We start from the raw sequence: 12,562 nt of genomic DNA on the forward strand, positions 1-12,562 counted from the left end.
TGTATTTAGCCACATTTATTTTTCTATTCATCGTCCTCTGATCTCAGTCTAGCATTTGGATTGGTCACTTTGATAGACAACTGCTGAGCACGCTCAACGATTTCTTTCCTTTTCCTGCTGGAAACATTGTGTGCAATCTCAGCTGCAAATGTTCTATTCTGCATCAAAAGGACTTCCAATTCCTATTAAAAGAGAATAATTTTTTTTAAGTAAATAACATTTTTTCTACATTAAATTACCAAATCATAATAAAAACTCATTGAAATGTGCACTTTTCAAAAATGTGTACAAAGATAAAATAAAATAATTGGGGACAGGTCCGTCCACAAGACACAGATGTTGCCCCAGCTTGCATGTCATATAAACTATAAAGGGACATAACTGTAGAAGGGTTTGAGTGATGTTAACCAAATTTGTACTTCATCTGAGTTTTGTGGTATTGTGTATAAGTTTCATTTTGTTGAGGTAAACTTCTGGTAATGCAGTGTGTATAAGTTTCATAACATTTGATTGAGGTAAACTCAGTTGGAGAATGGCAAGGTAAAATTCAGTAAAGGACATAACTTTAGAACACTCAAAGTGACGCCACTTAAATTCACACTTGAACTGAGTTTTGTGTGGTAATAAGCATTGTATATAAGTTTCATAACATTGAAGCATACTTAAGTGAATGGAAACCAACTTTGTGTTGGTACCGACAAGAGTAAAACATATTGCCCCTCCACTAAGGTGGGGACATAAAAAAAATCTAGTTTTCAATTATTCAAAATATTAAAATTGCAAAGTAACATGAATTGAAGGTTCTTAACCATGTATACACTACACAACAAAATATTTGAATAATTTTGGAATGAACATTTTTGTCTCCAGGCTTATTAAAGAAATGTGGTATGATTGCCAATGAGACAACCTTCAACCATAGACCAACTTGTATGTGTCAGTGTCGAGTGTGAAGTCCATTTTCACTGACCTAGTAAACATATTTGTTTAGAGGCCAGCTGAAGCCTGCCTCTGGTTGTAGGTTTTTCTCTTTGTGTTGAAGACCCATTGGTGACCTTGGACTGTTTTCTGCTCTTTGACACATTCCCAATTTCTATGCAATTTAATTTAAAAGCCAAAGGACGATAAATCTGAACAAAATCATCAGACCAAAACAAATTTTGAACTTGGTCTGTAACTTGTTATGATAAAATCATATAACAATTATCAAATCAATATCTTCAATCATGATGATAAAAAGTGCAGAAAACTTAAACGCGAGTATTCTTAGTTTAAGGACCATAACTATGCACAAAATTCGAACTCCTCATCAGTAACTTGTCATGATAAAACAAAACACCAAATCACTATCTTCTTGGAAGCAGGAAGAAAAAAAGTGGAATACTAATTTGCAACACTGAGGGATGGACAGACAGACATGATAATGGGGAATGTGTCTAAGAGATGGACGTGAAGCATACCTGAAGTCCCCTTGACCGTTGGCAGGGAACTTATAACAAGTTGAGTAGGGATGAACAAAAATATACAACGGAAGAATTACCTTAACATTATGTACAAGGAATTTTTGGAAACCATCAGGCATCAAGTGTTTGGTTTTCTTATTTGATCCATAACCAATATTTGGCATCAAAAACTGCCCCTTGAAGCGCCTCCTGACTCTGTTGTCAATACCCTTGGGCTTCCTCCAGTTGGTCTGAAAAAGATAAATGTCTATTTAGTTAATTAGTTGCATACTATTTTTACAAACATTGAATAACTAGAGGTAACTAATGGTTAGGAAATTTAAATTCATGTGGATATTTTGCTTTTAAAATACTTTGGATACATGTCTGCCCTTAAAATGTGGTTATTCAACTGTAATGACCTAGCTAATGCAGTTTGAAGGTAAAAATTCAGAAAGTTAACTGTGTAAGATCTGGTCTTCTTTTTTTTTTAACAAAATATGTCAACAACCCTTTATCCAAGCTTCAGATATAAAGTTAATTTTGTTTCTTATGTGAACCCCATAAATGGAATTCAAGACAAAATAGTTTTAAGATAGCCAACTTCAGAATATAACTTACACATCAAATTATTTCAGTTGAGGGAAAGTTTTTTTATCATCATCTTTGGCTTTTTTATACTAAATTTGCATTCTTAGTGCTAACACAATGTATATGCAAACAATACTTATAGCAGTGACTGAAAGAATGCAAGACTAACTAGACTTTTTATGTGTGCAGGATAAGCATTAGTTGCATTTAGACAACCTTTAAAAAAAATTCTGCCTTCACTTTTTATAAGATTGAACAGATTTAAGTGGCTTTAAATGAATCAGACAAATTATATATACATGTGTTAAAGAAGCTATCTGATATCATCATTATGTAACTGTGGTCTTACTTTCAAAACATTGTTAACCCTTTCAACGCTATACACGGCATATGCCGTGATGACATACGCCGTCCGCCACTGCTATTCGCGGCATATGCCGCGATGACAACGGATTTTTCATAAGGACTCTTAAACCATTCGGTTTTCATTCGGATCCTCTCTAATTTTTCCTTGTATGAATCGAGGATATGCAAGGTCTCATTTGCGCTTGAAATCCCGGGAATTTTTATTGTAAAATCATGCAGTAGAAGGAAAATTGAAGGAAAATAAAAACAAATATTTTGACAAATGCAAATGGCGGAAATCGGAAACGAAGCTGTAAATATGGAAATATTTCAGCATTTCTATGGCGAAACTGATGACAAGGATTAGTTAAAAGGTTTCATGTTATCTCAATGTGTTTATTACATTCAATTCGTGTGGGAAATATGATTTGATCGATCATTACGAGACGTAGAAAAAGGGGGGAAAACGGAGGTTGACTGAAATTTTTGAAGACGGAGCCACTGATTTGTGCCATGATTACATAATACGTTGTGTATGGTGCAATAAGCTACGGAATCGAGCAATTGGTGTCTTCTTCATTATATGGCAGATAAAAAAACAAAATAGATGAAGACGAAAAGTAGTTTTTATTCAAAATTCAACACAAATGTAACAAATTACACCTTTTACCTGTTAATTACCTGAAAATGCAGGTAACCTAATAAAAATTTTACTGAAATAACTGCCTAACATTACAGTTCATACTCTCCTGAGCATTTTTCATGCAATAACTTTTTCTGTATCTCTTATAATAAAAAAGATACAGCAGTCTGAAATAGAATATACTGTTCTAATGAATGAACACAAAAAAATGCAGCAGCAGCAGCCATTTTTCTATTTTTTTTGTGTAGCGTTGAAAGGGTTAAAACCAGATTCTACTTGATTTTCAATTTTTAACACCTTTAAACTGATATGAATGGAAAATACATTTAATTTTCTCTAAAATCTGAAAATGGTATGATATGTACCATTATTCTAAGATGTCTAAAACTTTAACTTGGCTCAGGGGACCATAAAAGTGAGAAGATTACACATGTTTAAAGATGGCCAACTTCAGAATATAACTTACACATCAAATTATTTCAGTTGAGGGAAAGTTTTTCTATCATCATTTTTGGCTTTTTATTTGAAATTTGCATTCCTAGAGCTTAAGCAAACACAATTTATTTGCAAACAATACTTTAAACGGTGACTAAAAGCTTGCAAGACTAACTATCTTTGGTAAAAAGGGTTCATTATAAAGTCTTCATTTGTCCAGGACAAACAAAAGTTGCATTTAGATAACCTGTATAATCAAAGTGCTTGTAAGCACAGAGTGGTTAAATTTCTCAGTGGGAAGTAAAATTAGATATTGCATTGACAATCATGTCAATAAAATATTGGTTGTTTAGTTGATTGACCTAAAATTCTGGACAATGGGAGATAACTTCAAATTTTTAAAGATGACTTGAACAATGACATCATTTTATTTTTAGAACAGACATTAGATTCCTGCACCTTGCAAAAGTTATTTAATTTTCTTGACATGTGTAACATTGTTTTGTGACTTGATTTGATTTGGTTTTTGGTGTTTTAACACCACTTTTAAGCACTGCATTTAGGCTATTCTTCGGCGGCATGTTTTTAAAGGTGGAGGAAGCCATACCTTCAATAGGAAATCTGACAGTCCAAGTCAATCGAGATTGGAGTCGAGTGCACCTGCATGAGCGGGGTTCGAACTCACAACCCCATTGTTGACTGGCTAGTGATTACAGTATCAACTACTTAGATCACTTGGCCACTGAGGCCTCTTTTTGTGACTTGAATATCTGAGCATATATTACATTGATAAATAGCCAACTTCAGAATATAACTTACACATCAGATTTTTCAGTTGAGGGAAAGTTTTTTTATCATCATTTTTGGCTTATTATAGTAAATTTGCTAGGGATTTATCAATCTCGATAAAAAGATGGTTATTCTGACCTATTAAATCCTGGTTACGTGTGAACAATGGATTAGTAAATTTTTTTATTAGATCACCATATATATGTACTACTTTACCTTCACTTTAACATATCTGTCAGATTGATGTCTGATGAACTTCTTTGTTCTCTTCTTCAACTGTTTATTTTTCACAAGGGGTCGGATCGCCATTTTGGTAACTAAAACAAAAAATGAAAATAATAATAGCTAATTCTTTTACAGAATAATGTAGTCAACTGCATATATAAACTATTACTACTGACCAAAGAATGATGTTTCACTTGACATCCACTCAGGTTTAAATATATGCAAACACCAGACACGCCAGAGCTTTCGAAAAGTAAGTGGCATTGTTCTCTTTTCCAATAAACTAATGCTTTCCAAATCTTCAGAAGATTTTTTGGGAAGATCACACTGATATCTTGATTTGAAATTACAGTGCAAATAATGAAAAGTTTTTAACAATGGGTACTAAGGTTAAATCTGGATCCATATCAAACACAGCCTTAAGCTTATTACTTGGTGGGATGGGATCCAGATTTTACCAACACAGCGAAACAAACTTTTTTCATTAATTGTTCCCCTAGTTTCAAATCCCACCCCCCATATTTTCTGATCGGGATACCTGGTGTGAACATGTGAAGTCATTTAAAAACAACACGACATTATAGATTTTTGTAGATGAACTGATTTATCAGGTTTTAAAATGTTCACAAATTAAAGTGTCAATGCCAAAGAATCAGAAATTGGAATTTGTAGATCTATCGTGCCATTATATTCACATTATATAGCCCCTTTATATACTGATTATTATTAAACAATTAAAGATGAAAAGTAATCAAAATTTCCAGTCAGCAAATAATGACAAGGTTCATATGGATAAATATAAATGCTATTCAAAAGACAAAGCCAATTTCAGAATAAAACTTACACATCAGAATACATCAGTGTGAGGGAAAGTTTTTCTATCATCATTGTTGGCTTAAAATATGTGTAACAACACAAATGTCATAAAATTGAGAAAGGAAATGGGGAATATGTCCCGACAACAACCCAACCAAAGAGCAGACAACAGTCGAAGGCCACCCATGGGTCTTCAATGTAGCGAGAATTCCCGCACCCGTAGGTGTCCTTCAGCTGGCCCCTAAAAATATGTATACTAGTACAGTGATAATGGACGTCATACTAAACTCTGAATTATAAACAAGAAACTAAAATTAAAAATCATACAAGACTAACAAAGGCCACAGGCTTCTGACTTGGGACAGGCGGTAAATTGCAATGTCTTTCAATGAAAAGTAATTAAGATATCCAGTCAGCAAATACTGACATGCATCAACAGGTTGGAAACAATCCCCCAAATGGATACCTTAAACAAGGAGTTCTCCCTAAGAAATAGGTTATTTTGCTGTTGCAGAAAAGAAAAAAGAAAAACTTGGGTCATTTTAACTTAAACAAGAGGCTGTCACAACGACAGCAAACCGGATTTATTTAACATTTATTTGTGTCCTGGCAATATCACAAGAACCATTACTGATGAATGGTGAAAGTGAAAATCGTCAATATCAAATTTGACCTCCATTTTGTCATCAGTATCAACATATTAAAATTTGAAAAGCTTAGATTGAATGGTTCATGAGTAAATGCAACAACCTGAATGGAAACGCCATTTAACGATCTTTCAAGAACCATAACTCCTGAACAGTAAAAGTCAAAATCGTCATTATTGAACTTGACCTCTATTTTGTCATCAGTAACAACATTTTAAAATTTCAAAAGCTTTGGTTGAATGGTTCATGAGAAAATGCACGGACACGACGGGAAAAACCATTTTTCAATCTTTCAAGAACCATAACTCCTCAACGGTAAAAGTCAAAATCATCATTATTGAACTTGACCTCCATTTTGTCATCAGTAACAGCATATTAAAATTTCGGAAGCTTTGGTAGAACAGTTCATGCATAAATGCACAGACACAACTGGAAACTCCATTTTTCAATCTTTCAAGAACCATAACTCCTGAACGGTAAAAGTCAAATTCGTCATTATTGAACTTGACCTCCATTCTTTCATTAGTAACAACATATTAAAATTTGGGAAGCTTTGGTAGAACAGTTCATGCTTAAATGCACGGACAACTCCATTTTTCAATCTTTCAAGAACCATAACTCCTGAACGGTAAAAGTCAAAATCGCCATTATTGAACTTGACCTTCGTATAGTTGTCAGTAATAACATATTAAAATTTTAAAAGCTTTGGTTGAACGGTTCATGAGTTAATGCACGGACAACATTTGATTGCCGCCCGCCCGCCCGACGTACATCCCCAAATCAATAACCGACATTTTTGTCACAAAAATCCGGTTAAAAAGGTAAACTTCATTATATTTTGGACTTCGCTAAAATAGGGATCCTTTTAGATTCCATAACAAGGCCACTTTTCAAAATGCCCATGGGGGTTTTACGTGCAAGATGGCTCTTGGTCTTTCAAAACCTCTAAGGGGCCTTCAAATTTATTTTAATGTTGTTTTTTGGCTTCTTTATACTTTTAAAAGCCTATAGCCATTTTGAAATTAATAGTTCTGCTTTAAATTGTGGACAAAATTACTCTTTCAAAATTTCCATTTGGGAGCCTCCATGGGGAAAATCCCCCGCAAATAGTGACAGTTGACAGGTATGAGGAAGATTGAAGTCCAGGAATATTCCAAAATTTGTCTCACCCTGTATGAATTTATTAACGTGATAAAATTTCTGCATTCAGACAATTGCACACTGTGAAACTAATAATGCGTCGAAAGTCAAACGGCCAATTTCAGAATAAAACTTACACATCAGAATACATCAGTGTGAGGGAAAGTTTTTTTATCATCATCGTTGGCTCAAAATATGTTCCAATTAAAGAACCTTAGTGAGCACGCTCACATACCCCATGTCCCCACATTGTCATTGGAGAAATTAAATAAGTATAAGAAAAAAAATTGTATAAGAAAAAAAATTGAATCGCAATTTCCCGTTGATATGCACAACTACATAGTATGTCCTTATTATCTGAAAAGGTTTCGTGAAATTCTGTTGTGTGGTTTGAGAGGAGTTGCGATGACAAACTGTTGCAGTAGTACATTAAAGTAAATAAGTTCAAAGGGGCGTAACTCCTAGAAAAAAAATTGAATCACAATTTCCCGTCGATATGCACAACTACATAGTATGTCCTTATTATCTGAAAAGGTTTGATGAAATTCTGTTGTGTGGTTTGAGAGGAGTTGCGATGACAAACTGTTGCAGTAGTACATTAAAGTAAATAAGTTCAAAGGGGCGTAACTCAGAGAAAAAAAATTGAATCGCAATTTCCCGTCGAAATGCACAACTACATAGTATGTCCTTATTATCTGAAAAGGTTTCGTGAAATTCTGTTGTGTGGTTTGAGAGGAGTTGCGATGACAAACTGTTGCAGTAGTACATTAAAGTAAATAAGTTCAAAGGGGCGTAACTCCTAGAAAAAAAATTGAATCGCAATTTCCCGTCGATATGCACAACTACATAGTATGTCCTTATTATCTGAAAAGGTTTCGTGAAATTCTGTTGTGTGGTTTGAGAGGAGTTGCGATGACAAGAAACAGGACTGACGGACGGACGGACGGACCAAAAACATTATACCCTCCGCAACTTCGTTGCATGGGGTATAATAACACAAATGTGGCTGTCATTTAAAATTAATCAAATCTAATGCCTTTTGGATATTATCACAGGGTGACAAATGAAGCTATATCATTGTTTATGGTTCAGCATAACAAATTGACAAAAATAGCTGTATTTAAACATCAAAAACTTACAAAATGTATGTGCAGATGGAAAAAGTTTAAGGCCTGGCATCCACTAGACATAAAAGTAAAATGCATTTTTTTTCCAATCCAGCTGGTGGTGTAAAAATAAACAAACACCTCAGTCTACATGGTTAGCCACTAGTCCAATGCTCAAGACTAGTAAAATTTCATTCGGACTACCAAGTTTTATGCAAAAGTTTGTTTAGACAAATAAGAAAAATGCCTGAATATTGGTCTTTGGACCAGTAGTTCAAAAAAGTTTTTGGTGCAGACTGACACCTGAATTAAATTTGCTACTGTCCACTCAATTACACCCTTTAACTGGTTGGCAAAAAGCCCTCTAATGACCTAGTCCAAATAATTATGACGTCTTGAAATGCTATTTAAAAAAAATCTTCCACACCTTCCTATACGTATACGACGTCATAAAGCTGAAGCAAGAGAGAATTTAGGGTGGAACTTTGACACTCAATTTTGGTATGTATATATGTGCACTTTTGTACTCAGCTGTTTTATAAAAGAAATGTTTTTATCACATGAAATACCCTCATAAAAATGGGTCATTACTTTGAAGGTTTGTTCGAATACCCAACCTGATCAGAAGTCATGCTAGATAAATATAAATGCAAGCCCAAACAGACAGCCAATTTCAGAATAAAACTTACACATCAGAATACATCAGTGTGAGGGAAAGTTTTTTTATCATCATTGTTGGCTTAACAGTAAAATGTGTGCCGATAACACAACTGTCATAAAATAATTCATATGTAACGCCTTTCTGATATATCATAGGGTGCCACATAGATTGTTTTGATTTTTAGTGTTATAACACCACTTTTACACACCGCTTTTAGATTATTTCGTGGCGGCCAGTTTTTATAGATTGAGAAAGCCGGAGCGTGGAGCTTAATAAAGAGTAGAACTATATAAATACAACATTTCTCTGCATCTTGCAAAAATTAATCCTCTGGTCCTTGATCCCAGAGCTTGCAGGATATTAAAATTGTGTGAATCATTATATTCTGCTTTGCCGTAGTGAAAAAGTATAAACTAAATCTACAATAACATTATAATATCTGACACATTAAATGTTACCAATTACAAGAATAATTCTAGATATCAATGTTGGCCACGGGTTTCTTGTTGAGTGCATATACGATTAAAATGTAGCGGAAATAGTGCTGTAAGTAGTTATAAAGTCATCTCAATAAACGAAGTGTTAAATTGTATTATTTGTTATGTCCAAACATTGTATTTTAATAACAGATTTGCTTGGATTTTAAAACAATTTCAATAACAGACATACTTTTAAGATATTACCGGAAAAGGAAGCTATGTATGAAAGACAACTCTATCTTCCGAATGGGATACGCCTAATAACCTGTATATGAGACTAAAAACATGACAAATCACGTACTATTCGTAACTACTATATGTATACAGATTCCTCGACTAGTTTTTGTATAACCAAGGATTTGTATAGTATATACTATACAAATCCTTGGTATAACCAATTACTATTTAAATGGTCATGCTATGTGTCACGAATATGAATGAGTTTGCCATGTTTTTTTTAACTTCTGGGTACCTTTTTCTCAGTCTTCCCGGTAGACCGACTGGCTCCAATATATTGGAGCACTTGGAAATAATGCTTAATATTGTCAATATTTTCAAATGCTCATTTAATTAATTCAATGTTTGACCTTTATGTAACCACATGTCCACCAATATAGTTTTGTTTAATAACTTTTGGTTATTGTTCTTCTATTGGCCTTTATTCCTTTAAATTTACAATTTCATCTATGGTCCTACCTGAAAGTGTGAATGGAGAATAGAAAAAGGATTAATTAGGTCTTCTTCCAACCCACAGTTAAATCCTTGCCAAAGTTTGGCATCCTTTTGGACCTGTTGGACGTAAACGTACGCAGCCATGTCCTGTCATAATGGGGTTGTTATGTCCACATCAGGCCTAGGCTCGTGTAGGGAAATATATTTAGATCTACCTTATGTATTTATTGTTTATACTTTGTCGTCCTGAATATGTCTGAAATATTTGTAACTCGTCTGGACTTTAGGCAATCAACAGTGAAAGAGTTAATCTATATGTTGCAAGTCAAACTAATTCTTTCCCGCGTATACTGATTTGAATATAAATTCAATAGCGGCGTTGAACAATTAAACTAATTCTAACAAATTTTGGATTTTCTTCTTAAAACTCTGTTTCTTTGTTAATTTCCAGTAATTGTGCCAAAATACTCCAGCATTTATGTCTTTTGTGTGCGGCTTTAATCTTTTTAAAAGATCTATATAAAATTTTCAGACACGTTTGGGGAAGTGAAATTAGACATGTATGGGAGATTTGGGGATTTTAAGAACACGTGTGGGCAAATAAACACGTGTGGGCAAATAAACACGTCTGAGGGAACATACACGTTTGGGGGAAAGGACACGTTTGGGAATGAAATATATAAATTATATATATTACCACTACATTTTGTGGTTTACCATCTTTGCCGCAAGTTTATCGTTTTCTACTTGGTATTAAATCAATATAGAGATCCATTTTGTTACACCTTGTGATCAATTTATTTGGCAATCGCCAATAGCAGTCAACAGGGTTTAAGAACATTAGTTGTTCACCCTGTTGCTCTTTTGGAAAATATTGTTTGTGCTGTATTTAGACCCTTCTACAACGAAATTTGTTACATGCACACGTATAAAAAAATGTGGTTTTTATCCAACGCAATCATAAATGTTTGGAATTGTTTTAAATTTTCTTCAACTTCTACTGTCAAAATCTTAGCTATTATCATTTACAATCATTTTACCTGTTCTTAATAAACGTGTGATTTGTCGGGCCGGCTTTATTTGTGCTCTAGATCTTTTTGTGCACTAAATTTGTGTTTTGTTGTTATTTAACGGAGATGTTGGTTAATAATATGAAGGAGTCAAAACGAAAGTTTTAAGTACCAAAAGGCACGTAATAAAAGCCCATAACATAAACATAACTGAAGGTATATAATACGTCAAGCTCTAAATCACCATGAGTTTATAACAGTATTGTGAAAAAATTAAACGGAAACTATAGATTTTTTTCGCTTTTGTGCACCGTTACTGGGCTATTTAATAGCGACCAGTTTTTATTGGTGGAGGAAAAGGATCTTAGTCAATTAGATTGGAGTCGAGTGCCCCCGCACAAGCGAGGCACAACCTCAGTGTTGTCTGTCAAGTCGGATTACAGTAGAAATCACTTCGACCACTCGGCCACCGAAGCCCCTGGAAAGATTTGAAGAAAATTCGGAGGATGAAATGCAAGACGATATGAAACCTGGGAATATTACTATCGATATAGATGCTGTCATTCAAGACAATCCTATATATGATGAGATATTAAATGGGATTATAACCCAGACAGAAGTTGCTGAAGCTATTAAAAAATTGAAAAATAGTAAAGCACCTGGGATTGACAGTATTCTAAACGAATATCTTAAAAACACCCCACCTGAGTTTATCTCAATGTATTGTAAACTTTTTAGCATTGTGCTAGACACAGGTATTATCCCAGATAGTTGGTTCCTGGGTATAAGGGAGCTACCATTTGATTTTTATGGGGGGGGCTAGGATGAAATTTGAAAAAAATAGGCAGGACAGGAGTTTTGAGTTAAAAAAAAAAGGCAGAATGAGAGACTTTGCAAAAAAAAAAGGCAGGATGACAATTTAGGTAAAAAAAGTCAGGATAAACTAATAAAAAAAAAGGCAGGACTGAATAGTGTGAAAAATAAAAAGGCAGGACAGAGATTACAACTAAAAAAATATGCAGGACAAAATTTTTCATCCTAGCCCCCCCCCCCCCCCCCATAAAAATCAAATGGTAGCTCCCTAATTAAGCCGGTGTTTAAGAATAAAGGAAATCCACAAGATCCTGACAACTTTGAGCAATAACACTCATTAGTTGTCTGGCTAAACTTTTCACTTCGATTATAAACGAAAGATCGACTGAATTTCTTTTCTAATGAACTGGAATTGATCTCTAAAAATCAAGCCGGTTTTAGGAAAGGGCATTTAACTACAGACAATATATTTGTCATACATGTACTTGTTTCATTGTATTTGTCATTTGGTAAAAAATCGTTTTGTACATCAGTCATAGATTTATGAAAGGCTTTTGATACCATTTGGAGAACTGGACTTTGGTTTAAATTACAAAAAAGCCCGATAAAAGGAAAATGTTTCCAAGTTAAATATAATATGTATACTTATATCAAATCATGTGTTCAATACAACAATACGAAATCAGTTCTCTTCCCTTGTATGATTGGAGTTCGTCAGGGTGAAAATCTTTCCCCTTTTTGTTTTCCA

The 12,562-nt window shown here is 34.1% G+C and overlaps 1 protein-coding gene across 4 annotated transcripts in view; it reads right to left on the bottom strand.

The window, feature by feature from the left end:
• Positions 1–12,562, bottom strand: part of LOC139481184 (large ribosomal subunit protein eL32-like) — a 26,543-nt gene continuing 13,981 nt past the window's right edge. Inside the window, exons 1-4 of one of the 4 annotated variants that reach the window (XM_071264341.1) lie at positions 9,524–9,547; positions 4,462–4,562; positions 1,541–1,693; positions 1–182 (exon numbers count right to left, since the gene is read on the bottom strand). In XM_071264341.1, coding sequence (XP_071120442.1) covers positions 24–182; positions 1,541–1,693; positions 4,462–4,554 — 405 coding nt within the window. In that variant the 5' untranslated portion in view covers positions 4,555–4,562; positions 9,524–9,547 and the 3' untranslated portion in view covers positions 1–23. Of the gene's footprint in view, positions 183–1,540; positions 1,694–4,461; positions 4,563–9,298; positions 9,372–9,510; positions 9,548–12,562 lie in introns of those variants that run through there. The other 3 variants (XM_071264340.1, XM_071264339.1, XM_071264342.1) reach the window with 3 other exon arrangements.

This window comes from Mytilus edulis, chromosome 7, assembly GCF_963676685.1.
Source record: "Mytilus edulis chromosome 7, xbMytEdul2.2, whole genome shotgun sequence".
Taxonomy (NCBI): Eukaryota; Metazoa; Mollusca; class Bivalvia; order Mytilida; family Mytilidae; genus Mytilus; species Mytilus edulis.